Genomic DNA, 15,342 nt, shown 5'->3' on the forward strand with positions numbered 1-15,342 from the left:
TGCATTAATGACTGTATTGTACCTAATATTCCTAGTCATATAAGCGTTGGCCCGTTGGCATGCCTTCTGTATGCCCTCACCTGCACCAATGTCCAGTTCTTCACAACAATGTAAACCTTGTGACAATGAAACTGAAAAGGTAAATGTGCTTCATTGTAGCCCAAACTTTATGACAGAAAGGCTGGCCCACCTCACACCAGCAGTATTAAAGCGAGTCATCACAGATTAAACCATAGCCAACACAGAAGCCCAAAGTCGCATTATGGTCAGCACAACAGCTCTTTCCTCTAATTAAACTGCAACTCTAATCCACCAATCTTCACCACTGTTGTGTTTGAAACAACCACATAGTTGCACATAAGTGCAAGCAACAGTGAATGTCTATTGTGTGTGGCCGTGTGTAATAATTAACATGTGGTCAGTGAGAGGGCAAGGGACATATAGAGGGAAGAAAGGGGTAACAAGAACATCAATAGTAGTCTGGCATTGGCACATGCTTTGCATAAAAATGCAACACTGTGTGCTAAAGCAACACCTGAATCGCTATAGTAACGTGGTGTCAGGTTGCAAAAAACTCACTGGCTGTTCTGCACTTGGCTGCAGCCATTCAGTGCAGCATCCTTTCTGCAAGCCATGCAAAATCCTTTCTCCCCCTCCTTCAAGCCCATGGACTCGATTGTTTCAACTTCATTCCGGCATAACAGTGCCATAGAACTGTCAGCTTAAATGTAGCTTGCTGCCTGTACAGAGATAGGGAGCAGAACAGAACTGGAGTCGGTGGCAAACAGCAGAAGGGTGTGCACATGGCTGCCACTTCCACAGGGCAGCTGCGTGCCAGCCGCTCATGGAAGTTTTCAGCCCTGCATCAAGTGGTGCACGGGAGACCCCAGAAGTGAGACCCCATCAAGTGAGACCCCAGAAGTACTATGTGCCTCTCCAGGTTATGCAAACTAAGAAGAAGGTGGGCCACCTGTAGAACATTCGTTCCTTGCTAAAATGAAATTTTAAATGCATGGGCTTCCACAGGGAACTTGAGTTACCGCATTACAACATTTGAACGAATGAAGGGGAACTTTTTACGAGCGGCTTGTTTCTTTGTTAGACTCAATGAAATGAATACCACAGATAATTAGGCCAAGGAGACAATAGGGGACATTAATTGTTATCTTTAACTGTGGTGCAAAAATTATGACATAAATTGAAATGAATTAAAGTGGACGAAAAATACCCCTTTCCGTCGGAGCATCCAAACCCAGAACCTTCGAATTACGCATACAATGCTCAAACAGTTGAGCTACAATGGAAGGCGCCTCCTCATTCACTTGGTTGTGTATTTCTGTACACGTAATCCTTGAGAGTATTAGCCGGTGCTGCTCGTAGCCCAGGCGGCAAGTGTGGAACACTTTTTGCCAGATGGCGTCATGTGGCACGTGACCTTTGCACGAGGTGGCCGCTGACCAATAAAACCTCGCATGCTAACCTAAGGCATTAAGTCAGCTGGTACGAGGCCCTCAAATAATTCAAAGGTAGTGGGTTTGGATCCCATCAACGGAAAGGGTGTTTTTTGCCCACTTTACTTCATTTCAATTTAGGTTCCCCTGTGCTAAAATGGCTTAAATGTCTGTAGGATTCATTGATGCCTGCTATTAAACATCTGAACATAACCAGCATTGTTTTTCCCTGCACAGAAATACACTTGCTGCAAGCAGAAGTGATGAAGAGATTGCATTTCAATGTTGGAATTAAACCGCCCCAGACATTTTTAATAAAACAGCTTCATAATGAAATGAAGACCAGCCCCAACACTTGGATGTGAACCAGTCCCACGTACAAGTCGCACCAAAAATCAGAATAAAGCATTTTCATAGCTACGTGAGTAAGTGAAACCCACCAATAGGCTTCTGGGAGGTCGATATTGGTGCCTCGGTTGGAGACACTGTTCCAAATAGAATTTCGATGAGGTTGCTGTACCTTATTTCCCTGGTTTTACGCAGTTTCTCCAGTGTCCTGCACAAAAGATAAAACAAGCTCAGACTTGCTCCCCCCTCAAGCCACACCAGCACTTGCTCACCACCCAAGCTACACCAGTGCTCCCCCAGCCACGATGCAACGTGGGTTTGCACCCCTCAAGAGAAAACCCTGGCCACGTGGTGTGTGTAGGTAGACAATTTACCTCTGCATTATTTTGAAAGTGATGAACACGGTCCCAGTGAGCCTCCCTGTGTCGGAAGCATCTACTATGAGGCCTCCTTTCTTGTAGTCTCTGCTGCAGCATCTCTGTCGCCACCCCGGATACTCAGCTCCCTTGGGACATTGGAATGCCAGCCCATGTCAAGGTGCATCCCTTCTAGGGGCTCAGACTCCTTGACGCAGTGCTCGTGCAAGGAAACCTCCCAATTGGTACAGGCCTTAAGCATTGAGGGAAGGAGTGTGTCCTACCGATAGCGCGTCACTCGTCACTTTACAAGCACTTTGAGCCGGGTGTTCTGTTTGGCTCAGCACTCACGTGCTAATAATTGTACTAATATAAACCACTTCTGTTGATCGTCACACTCGCTCTACCTCGTCCCTCGTGGATCCAAGAGTTACCCTTGAACGTGAACATTTCTTAGTGTTTATGACAGATAGAATCTCCATTTTCATGTGCATTTACGGCAGTGATGGAAGTTGTCTACATCATAAATGCAATATCTCCACTAAAAGGAAGCACTCATCAACCATCTCAAAGACTAGCGCACGAAAACACGAGGACGCAAAGAAGTCCACGAGGACACAGCGCTGTGTCCTCGTGCACCTCTTTGCGTCCTTGTGTTTTCGTGTGCTAGTCTTCGATATGCTGTACCAACTAGCCCACCAGTCTGTTTTACTCATTAACCACTTCACATTTATTTCATGTCACATTTCAAAAAGTAAAAGCTTGCTGTGACACTTGGCAGATGCCCGTAAGCTATGAGAAAATCGTATTTATGTGCATTTCAGATGAAAAGGAGCCTCTTTTGCTCGATTATCATTCTAACAATATATTCCTCAGAGAGATGCAGTACTTTCTTTACCTAGGCATCTGCACTGCTAACAATCTCACTTGGAATAAGCACATCGGTTATGTTGCAGCATGTGCTAGCACATGACTTTCATTTCTTAGGAGAGCTCTCAAACGCTCCACTCCTACTGTTCGTTTGCTGGCATACAAATCTCGCTTTATATATATAACAGCTATGGTCGTACATCTGTGAGTGCATTGCTAGAAAGACCTAATCCTCCACCAATAAATAAAGGATACTGAGTTCCTCGTCTCAAATTTTTATACCAGTCAATTAGCAAGCACTATAAGACAGACATTAGCAAATGAACTTTCTCCTCTGGGTATGCGCCAAGGTCACACGCTTTCAATCACACAATAACTCTTTCATGTATATATTTGCTTTTTACCAGGACAGTCGGGGAATGAAGCAATCTAACCAGTGACATTGTTCTACAGCCATCTCTTCAATTGTTTGGCTCACGTCTTTTACTGCGTTGGTTTTTGGTTTTTGAATTGTGTAGAATTAACGCTGACGTTATTATAAAAACTGAAAATGTTCAAGAATCTCTTTGGAATATTTGTTCAGTAGTTCTAACAATCTGCTGAGTTGTTCTCTGCTATAGTTATTGTATCCTATGTTTTTTTAATTGCATTTTGGCTCCATGGTTGATAATACATTTGTTAATATTTTATATCGGCCATTTTTAGTTTTCATTTCGTATTTCTGTAACTCTATTTTGCTTCCATATTCATGTTTATGTTTACCTGGCAAAACTCACGATTGTGACTCCCACCCTCCTATAATCCCCCACGTGGGATTGCAGTATCTGTAACTAAATAAATAAATAATAAACAATGCAGTTGCAAAATTGAGTTGCATAGTGCATGCACTTACTAGCAGATTGAAATGATTACTCCTAACTAAACATGAGCTCACTGCACAGCTCAGCCTCAATTACACACCTGCATTGAGAGCTCAGCTTCCAAGCATTTTTTTGGTTTTATAAGCATTCTATCAGAATTCAGCCGCTGCATCCAGGAATCGATCCCGTCACTCCGTGCCCAGCACCATAGCTGACGGACTGACACAAGCGATCATGTTTGAGGTTCGCTGGCATGGCTGAAGTGTCAAAATTTACACACAAGTGCTGATCAGGTGAAACATTTATCTTGGAAAAATGCAGGTCTCACAGTACAAGAGTGGCCATCTACAGTAGCCTGCAAGCATTTGCGTGATATGTGTATGATATTCATTCCCTTCCCTGCCAAATAAATTTCATAATAAACAATGATAACGAAAGACAAAAGGACAACGGGGCAGACATCTACTGTTCAAAAAAGCCTTTTTGGCCTTGACATTGCAGCTTACATGTGAACATATACAGTGCGCTTACATTGGCTGCCAGAGTGCTTTGTTGCATGCAAGAGGGATGTTGGTGTTTGAACTCTACTGTCTCTCTGTCTCGACTTTGATTTCGTCATTGTACACAAAATGCCTGCATGTGTGTTTGCAATAAGTCTGCCACCATTGCGTCACAAGTGCTTTCACTTTGTCAAGCAGCTGAATGCAAAGACTTTTAGTGGCTGCTCCTTCCCGTCATGTAAAAGAAAAGCAAATTAACTGCATTCGAAATGTGTTTCAGGGATCCCTCGACGTGAAATGGCTACGCAGATTAAATCAACTCGTAAGACCACTGTACCTTTTCAGCCTCCTGTAGGTGACGTCATTGGCAAGTTTGAGCAAGTTGAAGACGCGTCCATCGTCAGCGTCGAGTGTGTCCCGACCTTCGTCAAAAGCAAGTGTGATGTTTGCAGGTGCAACACTGGAAACGACACCAGAGCAGACAACCTCCCTGGCTGCATCACTTGCCACCACCACACCAACAATATCACCTGGAACAGACCAGACACACACACACATATGCGTCAGCAATACAAATCATGCTGACATGCCGGCTCAAGCAAATTATGTCCCCGATTTGTGAAGTAACAGTGCAGATGCATATTCGCTTCAGGGGACATGTGCACATTTGTGTGTCCAAATAGCATTCGCTATTTGTTTAACTATTTGATCAATTCAACCTCTCCACACCTAATTTGCATTCACCTATCTTGCAGTATGCTACGTATGGTTAAAGATGATCCCTTTGTTTACACTACCACATCCGATGGGATTTTCAACGTGCTGCTGATAACAGCAATGGGAGAACAATAATTTCTTTTCTTTCTCATAAGCTTTCCAGTCAATTAGTCAATTGTAACCATACTTCAACCCCATGATTCAATTCCTGTTATGTTATGCAAAAACTTCACAATAGGCCAATATTTAATTTACTTTGTATTTATCATGGCTCACTAAAAAATGTACAAAGCAAAATCTAGCATTGTCAAATCTTTTGCAACAAAGTGTCCATCGCCTCGTAATAAATACATACTAGAACTGCTTTACAAGGTTCATACAGGTTTCAAAGGAGAAAATATTCAAGGACATCCAAGGAATTTTGAGGGCCTGTCACACGTTTTTCATGAACTAAAAAACGGCATCCACATGAGGATTTTTTTTTACTATAACAGAGTTTCAAATTCTGACTAACTTTATTGCACTTACACATATACAGTTAAAACTCAATTTAACGAAGTCATCACCATGCTCAAATTACTTTGTTAAATTGGGAAGTTTGCAAAATTGAGAAAGGTGTTTTTCAGTCCTTCGAAACTTGAAATTGTAACATAGCAACACCTAAAATCTGCCATGGCACTGTTTTTACCGCTAACCCAAGCTTGCTCGTGTGAAAAGTCTGTTCAGGTGCACCGAACATTGAACCTCACATATGTGGTCCAGGCAATGCACGCGTGAGATATGACATGCAGCCAACATACAAAGACAGGGAGAATGAATGCAGTGATTATGCAAGCACGGCGAGCAAGGAAGTTGAAAGGAGATAATCAGTGTCATCTGTCGCACAAATCACGAAATAACGAAAGCACACAGCAGTGTTTCTGGGCTAGCATTGACAGCAACAATAAACCACTGCTAGACTTAGTACCATCTGGTATATAACAGCACGACTGTCGAGTCCATTGTTCCATGCACGTGGGTGGTGTGTAGCCTTGTCAAAATAAAACCAGGCTCTTGATTATGGGTGGCAGATGTACTAACGCAATAGCGTTAGTGCCCGCATTTGAAGAAAAATGCCATAAAAAATAGAAAGCAATTTTGCGCTTCTTCTTACTAATTTATTGTGGAAAAAACTTGGTTAAATCGGTTTCGTTTCCATAGTTAGTTTCGTTAGTTCGGGTTGACAACAGCGTTGAACCTTATGAGTACCTGCCAGGCAATGCAAATTTCTTCCTTACATTGGGAACTATACGTAAATTCGGGCTTTGTTAGCTCGAGTTTTAACTCTATTATTATACTGTAGACAAGTGTAGCCTTGATGCCATATAAAGTAGCTCCCAACACACAACAAATGTTCAGGACAGCTGCTGAGACTTATCAAGTATTAGCAACGCTTGACATCATTACAGTGTACTAACCACATGCATCGCTTGACAGGGAAAATACAGCTTAAATGCGGGAGACAAGAGTGAAGTGGTAAGGAGACAAGCAGAGAGGGAGAAAGCGAGACAAGATGCACTGACAGGTGACGAGTGAAATGAATGATAGGACAAGGCATGAACAAACAAAATACATGAAAACTTGCACAGTGTATTCTTTTTGAAATGGAAAGTTTGCCACATCAATGCTAATCTACAACAGAAAGCAGGTCGCACTGTGGACTTTAGACTGCACCGGCCCCAGAATTCAAAGGTTTTCAAGGATATAGAATACAATTCCAGGACCTTCAAGGCGCTGGAACATGTCGGAGATAGAGCAATGAAAGTGCACAACAGATTAAGTATTTATTTAAATTATGGTGTTTAACACCTCGAAACTGCTCAATGGGTCCTCAACCGAACACGCAGTAACGAGTACATAGATTTTTTTTTAGTTCCTCTGTGACTGGAATTTCACGTTGTGGCTCAGAATCTGATCTGTGGCCTCGCAACTCAGCAGCTCATAACCAAGGTGCTGCTGCTTCAAGGCTGAAACTGCACTGCCTTGAAGTTCCCGCCTAGAAGTTCCAGCCTCACTTGTCGAAACGTCGGCTCGAGCACACGCCCCTTGTTTACGGATTTTTTAATCTGTTGTCCGTGTCTTTTTTTGTTGCGCAGTCGTACAGAGCGCATGCATTGAAGAAACAATTATCACAAGAAACCGAGGCGCACGCCTTCACACCCCCCTCTGGATAAGGCACTCCGCCAACAGCCAGCACACTTTAAACCCAGCGCTCCCACAAAGGCCAGGACAATCGAGAAGCCAAGACATGTTGCAATGTTGAGTGAGGCCACTGTCACCAGTGCATCCGCCATGGGCAGACGAACTTGCAAGAAGGAACTCGCTCCTTCCCAGGCCTTCACTGTGCTATGCACAGATGAGTCATGTAGAAAAATCTAAAACCCGGGCACAATCCACTATAAGTGCATGGTGACAGACAGAACAGAGTGGTTTGGTCGGGCAGAGAAGTGTTCTCTTATGATGTAGTGCTGTCAGTCCATTGGTTTAGGAAGAAGTGCTGTAAGATGACGTACTGCAGCCAGTGAAGTTTTGAAGAAGTGAAAGAAGTCTCCCAGATGTTGATGCTGAGAAGGGACATGTAATCACTGACTGCTGAAGGGGAACCACTGGTCTGCACCGCAGTCATCGTTAGCCCACGTGTGTGCATGTTTCTGGAAGCTGGGGACCGCTCGACTGAACAAGACGGTGAATATGAAAGGGCTTCAAGTGTTCATAAATGTTCTCGAGCGCCTTGTATTTTGTATTTGAGGGCAATCCAATTAATTGCTTCACCCATTATTGTTAAACCCATCTAAGTTGTATTCTGATTTAACCAGCGTAGTGTGATGAGTGATGTTTGTACTGCCTTAAGGGAGAAGATACTTTTTTTTGTGTTATCAACTCTTGGCTCTGACTCGGTCTTTGAAATACCACCGGCATTCACTGGCACGCTAAGAGGACCTACTCTTATGATGTCCATGCTTTCGTGGTGCATTTTGGGGGCTGATATGTCAGCCCTTGGAATATGGCCGGCGACTGCCTCCCATTCACAGTTGTGACAGTACTGACCTCCAAGATGACATGAATATGATTTCAAACTGGTATGAGACGCTCATTTCACTGAAATTTTGTACACAGTTGTTTCACCAAAACAAAAACACGAAGAAGCCCCATTATACACCTTTAATATATCCGCTACAGGCACGAACTATGAAGGACCGTCTCTAAATGTGTCAAATTTACACAAAGTTATTCCAAGGCACTTGATATTCTAGTGCAAGAAAGAGAAGATTGTAATATGTTGATTTGTGCATATTTCTGTAATTAATCTTAATTAATGTGTAATTAAACATTCATTATTTCTGAGGTCAGTCGTGTTCTATTATTGTACAAAACTAATCAGCTCTCAGGCTCTAATTACATGGGCAATATCTTATCAGTAATATCCATTCCTAGCATAGAAAAATTAGAATTTTGCAATGACTCCTGGAATGGGCACGCTGAACATGGTAGTGTCTTCAGCAAAGCGATCATCTGCATCAACAGACAGCACAACAATGTTAAGCGAGTGCCAGTTGTTCATTCAGGAAGCATGTACACTGTCCTCATTTATGAAAGGTGAAGGTGGTGAAGTGGAACTGCTGAACGTTTGCTGAACTTCGTCCTGTGACAAAGCAGCTGCAGGCGACACGGAGCCAAACACAGCGGCAGTCATGGGCAAGTTACCAGTAAAAAGTAACGGTGTTACAGTTGCAGTTACCTAAGGCACAAAAATAACCCTGTTATATTTATACTTACAGAGTTTCCAAAAGTATCCTGTTACAGCTACATTTACTGTGCAAAAGTAACGTCATTACTTTTCCGTTACTGTATAAAATAATCAATAGATCGCAAATCAAATGATAACATTTATTTAATAAGGATTACACGTGGTAAAACCCTAGACAAAGGAAACCTAAAAGGGGAACCAACACCAGCAATCGCTTTGTACACCTCATACATAAAATGGAAAATGTGGTTGAAGTACTGGAATGATGGCAGTATCCTGGAACGTTTATTAGCTATACTCAGAAGTGCATGCGAAGAGCAACGGGGAGTGCATCACGAGTGGAGACAACATCCATTATGTCTGTTCCGTATGTTCAAGGTGTGTCGGACTCTGTTCGGAGAGCTTCGCATCCGCTGGGCATCATAGGTCGGCAAACTCACTCATGAGTCGGCTCACTCAGGCTCACTCAGACTCTGATCGAACCGTGAGTCTGAGTCTGAGTGAGTCCGGTTGAGGAAAACTTTGGTGAGTCTGAGTCCGAGTAAGCTCTAAGCGCAAAATATATTTCTTCAGTGAGTCTGAGTGAGCTCCACACCTTTTTGCCAACCTATCGTTCTATCTAAACCACTTAAGCATTACTATCAGCCTTATGTCGGCTCACGTTAATATTCCCATCGACTCACACATACTTCCAAGAACTAGAATTCATACGCCAGATCAATATTTATTGATCAGAGACGTGATTTACAAGGAGGGGGGGTGCCAAGACCTGCCCCCGGAAACTCTTTCACAGGAAGTTCTTGATAAAAATATTTCATGTGAGTCATGCTTTTCAATAAAAATATCCTTACTGGATTGCAACCACTGATAACCCATATTTGAAAGTACGTGACCAAAAGGCGCCAAGTAGAGCACCAATTATGCGAGATATTGCTGTGAAAGGGCATTGACACCATGGTCGACAAAGCCAATTACACACTAACGGACTCATGAGTCGACTCACTCAGACTCATTCAGACTCAGATAGAGCCGTGAGTCTGAGTGAGTCCGAGTGAGTAATAAATTGGTGAGTTTGAGTCCGAGTGAGTCCGGCTGAGAAAAACTTCAGTGAGTCTGAGTCCGAGTGAATCCGGCTGAGGAAAATTTTTGTGAGTCTGAGTCCGAGTGAGCTCTAAGGGCAAAATATTTTTCATGAGTGAGTCTGAGTGAGCTCCACATTTTTTGCCGACCTATGCTGGACATACAAACCGTTTTTATGCCTCGTTATTATACCTAAGGACATGTGTTCACGAAATCCAAAGAATGCACATCTCCGGACAATCATGGCAGTATCACCTAAAAGTATGATGCGGGGATCGGCGAAACGGGCAGGAAAGGATCAACGAGGCCTAAAGAACATAAGCGGAATGCTGCTAAAGCAACCCATGCAATGCGTTCTAAGACTGAACTTGTTGAACACTGCTGGATGACAGGGCATAGCTTTGACCTAAACAATGCGACGATGCTGGATCGTGAACGAAGTTGAAATTCCTGGAATTGTGGTTCATTCGGCACCACGCCACAGCTTGCAAAAACAACCGCGGCCCCCCACTGGGCATTCACAAGGACATATGTGACTAGTGGACTGGTCAACCTCGGCTCATTTTTTTTTTCTTTTTTTCGGATGCCACCTGCACTGGAGGCGAAACATCTGCCATTTTGTTAATAACTGTTGCGCTAAGTCGGAGTGAACATTTTGCAATCAGTTGCAAAGAAGTTTAAAAAAAAACGCTTTGCTAGTTCACGGTACTTCTGGCTCTTAGCCGTTTTGTGTTCTGCTGCTTTCTAGCCACCTGTCAAACCCGATTAGCTCGAAGTCTCAGACGAAGGAGACTATAAACATGGCATCCTAATGATCCTCCACCTGTACACCAAGAACAGAGATAGATGCTTAAGTGACAGAAAGGATATATATGCCGAAGAACAAAAAAAAAAACAGATGCGAACTTAGCAAGCTGTTCAGTTGCAACATGATTGATTTATACGTTGCGTTAATGACCGACCTCAGTCTTGTGCAGGGAAGATAATCCTCTTAGTGACCTCCTCTACTAAACTGTGAGGGGAGCCCTATTCTGGAAAGTTGAGGGGTGGAGAGGATATGGTAAAGAAGAAAGTCTGAAAAAGTGTTGCTGTTGGATAATTTTTCATAAAGACAAAAGTAACTATAACGGTATTTCCCGTTACAGTTACTGTGAAAAAAGTAACAGTGTTACAGTTATAAGTACCTTTAGCTTAGAAGTAACCAGTCACAGTTACAAGTTACTGAAGAAAGTAACTAGTTACTGGTAACGCGTTACTAGTAACTAGTTACTGCCCAAGACTGCAGAGCGGAAAATGCGAAGCTTAGACAAATCCATGTACTACCCATCATTCCCATGCTGGCTCAAGCGCCACGCGTCGCAGCTCCCATAGACACTAGCACCAGAGTTCCCTCTAGCAAACCATTGTAGGAAACTCTATGGGAGAGGCAGCGTAATCTAACGGCGTTTGTCTCAGGGCCGTACCCAGGAATTTTTTTCGGGGGGTGTTCGTGTCTAGAACGGCTAACTTTGGCAACTGGTGGCCGCTGTGAAGGCGTGCAAGTGCGCGTGCACACACCATCGTGATCAACGCACACGTGAGATAGCAGAGGCACCCCACGTGGCAAAGTGAAATAGCAATTGCATAATTCAGCTGTCGGTGTCACTATCGGAACAAGAGATTATTTTCATTGATCAGTCGTAAGCTTGTGTGTGGTTTACGTTTTCTGTATATATATGTGATGCTAGATGGGTGAGACGTGCTGTTGCTAATACGCCATGCTTTTACTCTTTTGCACGCGCACTTCCTCATCCTCGGCTTCTCCTACCATGGCTTCATACGTCACATGATTCCCCCTCTCCCCGAAAGAAGGTGTGAGTTACAAAAAACAAAAATGAAAGAGGGAGTCTTATACGAGAAAACAGGCCAATAGTTTCGTGTCCCAGGGGATATCCATAACTTTGCCTGAACTTTCACACAGAGTTCAGCAGTCCGGTGATATCCAGCACCACGCTGGTGGGCGAGGCTGGCTGTTCCACATCAGATGACATAGGTATGCCCCGTACCTGGATACCGGTCGTAACACAGCTTGTGCCTTTGTGAAAAACAAACACGGCTGGGAGACCTTGTAGCATCGGCAGGTCAGATGTCACAAGCGTTCGGGTCATTGTCGTGGCTTATACACAATGTGTACTTCCAGTTTGCGTGTTCGTTGACCGAAGCTGATGGAGCGATGTCTGTGTTCTTGACGAGAACATGGGATGGTTCCTTGCTTCTTTCGTCATTTTCTGTGGTTTTGTCGCAGTTGTCTTGATCTGTGGCGTGGAAAATTTCCTTGACGACGCTCCTTCATGCAAAAGTGTCTGATATGTTGAACTTGTCGCCGGTTTAGGTGCCGCCTTTTCTGACGACATTCTTTATTCCGCAAGTGTGCTGTCGATGTAGCTTCAGTCGTTTGCCAATCTTTTGGAAGTTTTGATTGGAGGAGTTTGTCTTGCCCGCTATGGCGCTGCAGCAGCAGTTCTTGAAGTGGTGGTCTTTTCAGAATGCGACTTCGGTTTTCTGCAGAAGTTGATGTGGTGAGCAGTGGACAGCTGTCACACGGTGGTTTATGGTAAGGCTTGTCACACAATGAGATCCATTTGATAAGCATCGCTGAGGGCTCTTCTGAAGTGCTTTTCATTATCGATGCTTCTGTCAGTTGGCAGTGCGCGAGGCTTGGTGAATTCGAAACTTCTGTAGTGCTTCGGCTCTCGGGTTTGTTATCACTGGGCGATGATAGCACAGCAGACATGGCTTGACTAGATTCAAATCGCGAGTTTTGGTAAGTCTGTGGAACTATCAAAATAAAGTCTTCTGACAAAAGACACCTCTTGGAATCGTCTTGGCGTGGTCAGGCATTTTCCTGACGCGTCAGCTCATCTGTCGTGAACGTAGTGACCTTCTGATGTATGTGGTAGTCTTTACGAAGAACAGAAGAGCCACTTGATGCAAAGCCGGGTGGTGCGTCACGTATGCGAAACGACGAATCAGCTGCATTGGGTGGTTCAATAATGGCTCGTGTGGCTTGGTGCAGCGAAGAGGTAGAAGATGCCAATTTTTGTGCAGATGAGAAGCTCAGTGGAAGGCTGGGTCTTTTCGGAAAGTCATGGATGCATTTCAGTGAACTGGGGCCTTGCTTTGTCTGTTGAAAATTGAGCATTCATGCTCGGCGTTCGAATGCGCCTCCTGTTATCGGAACGTTCATAACATAGGGCAATCGACAACGATTTTCTCACATGAGGCTTTGTTTGGCAAAAATGCTTGCTGCGTGAACGCTTTTCGTTACTGTGACGAGCGAGTTGAAAGGCCTCCAGCTGATTGGTTATGGTCAAGTCTTCATTGTATTCTTTAAATCGAATGATCATTTCTTCTTTGACTTTTTTCCAAGATTCATCGTTTTGAAAGATGTGTGTGAGGTAAAATGTGAAGGCCTCACCGGTGACATAGTTGTTGAAGGCGGCGACCATGTCCCGTTCCGTCCATGATGCACCGGTAGCGTGGCGTTTGAAGAGGTTGAACCAGTCCTCTACGGCTCCATCGTCCGCTGATCCGGCGTACTGTGGGATGGCAAGGTCTGCCGATGATGCTGCCATGAAGCTGGTTACTGTAAGCAGCGATGATCTGCTCAGATGGTCCGTATATGATCAGGTCACCTTGTTGAGGGCTTTGCTGATATACTGCTTATGCTGATAAGTCAGCTGCCAGGTCTCCATCCTGTCGACTTGTGTGACGCTAGATGTGGGAGACATGCCATTGCTCATACGCCACACTTTTATTCAATTGCACGCGTACTTCTTCATCCTCGGCTTCTCCTAGCATGGCTTCATACGTCACATGATATATATGAATATTTCAAATAAAGTCTTTCAGTCGTTAGACCAGCGCTTGTCCCATCTTCTTCCTTTGTGTCTTGTCAATCTGTGTGCTACCCAACAATGGATAGGTTCCAACTCGCCTGCCTTTCAGCCCTGCTACAAGTATTTTAGTGCCACCCAAAAAGCTGAAGCATGAAAAAACTTCGGGGGGGTGTCAGAACCCCCTTAACCCTTATTTTTCCCTTAGCACAAAAGAGATATCAGTATTAAGAAGCGCTCCAGCCTCAGAGAGTGCGTTGCTCAAACATACAGGCTACGAGAGTTCACCAGATGCTGAATAAACTGCTCTGCACGCCCCGTTTAAAAAAGGATAGAAGGTTAGGAGACGATGGAGGCTTGAAGTGATCACAAATCATTGAACAGAGAATGTCGCTAGTGTTTCAACAAGTGAACTTGTCTTGGCCGGAAGTGACAATGAGAAGTCGGCTTGCCCAAATGTTGGTTCCAGCGACAGTCCTGCTCAATGATTTCTCGTCACTGCATGCACCGAGTAGCAAGCGCTCTAGTGTCTGTCATCATGAAGCTTGTGACAGTGCCACGCTGACAGGCGCATCAGCCCTAACATGCGTAGCACATAGCATAAAAAAAAATATCTGTAGCTGATAACCAGTTGTAACGTCATTCTTATGTCATGCAAGAGGCACCAGGTGAGCAATGAGTAGCATACATCCCACAAACCGAGGGTAGTCAGTCTGTCGCAACTGAAAACGTGCTCTCGACATAGTTAGCCTGGGCAATTAAAACGTTTACTATTTGCAACACTTGCAAGCTTAGTGGACGCAATATTGCGCTTAACTTTTTGAAAGGCTCGCATTCAAGCGCATCCGGTGTTTGTGAGGCCATTCTGCGGAACCTTCACGATCGTACGTCCATCGGCAAACGAGTGCCTCACCGTTCGAAAAGCCGTGGGAGGGCAGCGGCGCTCCGTGGTGGCACGATCGAAATTTGCAGATACTTCGTCCGTAAAGGCCGGTGTGAGCGCAGTCGAGGACTAGCTTCGTGATGCAGAGGCCTTTGCTCTGGAGTTCCTTGACTGAGTACTTCTCCTGCAGCTTCCTAAAGAAAAGCACGCGGTCACTCTACGTACTACCGCACTCGGGCCGCGGTCGAGAATCGCCCGGCCGGCGGCCACTCACGCATTCTGTTCGACTTCCTCTTGTCGTTCCAGTTCCAAGAGTGCCAAATGCTTATCGACGAATCCGTCCAAGCTGCGGTCCTGCGACAAACGCGTACGAAGTGAGTGCCACGCTCCTTTATCAAAAACGATCGAACAAACGCCGGCAAACTTGCCTCCACATGATCGGTGCTGCCACAGCTGCCTTGGGGGTTATCCATCGATGTCACGCTGAGGTCATGCCTCACGAGGTGAGAATGAGGCCCTTAGAATGCGACATGCACCGTCTTGTGCGCGGTGATGCTAAAAAAAAGTAAGAAATGCCCACCACCGTGACGACTGAAACAACGATGCGAACAACGA

At 44.6% G+C, this 15,342-nt stretch overlaps 1 protein-coding gene across 1 annotated transcript in view; it reads right to left on the bottom strand.

Moving 5' to 3' along the window:
* The window catches only part of LOC119406075 (DNA-binding protein SMUBP-2), a 68,942-nt gene extending 53,742 nt beyond the window's left edge, over nucleotides 1-15,200 (bottom strand). The window contains exons 1-5 of the mRNA XM_037672934.2: nucleotides 15,156-15,200; nucleotides 15,002-15,081; nucleotides 14,758-14,921; nucleotides 4,723-4,915; nucleotides 1,892-2,007 (exon numbers count right to left, since the gene is read on the bottom strand). Of these exons, the coding sequence (XP_037528862.1) occupies nucleotides 1,892-2,007; nucleotides 4,723-4,915; nucleotides 14,758-14,921; nucleotides 15,002-15,081; nucleotides 15,156-15,200 (598 nt within the window). The remainder of the gene's footprint in view (nucleotides 1-1,891; nucleotides 2,008-4,722; nucleotides 4,916-14,757; nucleotides 14,922-15,001; nucleotides 15,082-15,155) is intronic.
* Between the last annotated feature and the right edge of the window lie 142 nt (nucleotides 15,201-15,342).

Source organism: Rhipicephalus sanguineus, chromosome 9 (genome assembly GCF_013339695.2).
Source record: "Rhipicephalus sanguineus isolate Rsan-2018 chromosome 9, BIME_Rsan_1.4, whole genome shotgun sequence".
In the NCBI taxonomy this organism is placed as follows: domain Eukaryota; kingdom Metazoa; phylum Arthropoda; class Arachnida; order Ixodida; family Ixodidae; genus Rhipicephalus; species Rhipicephalus sanguineus.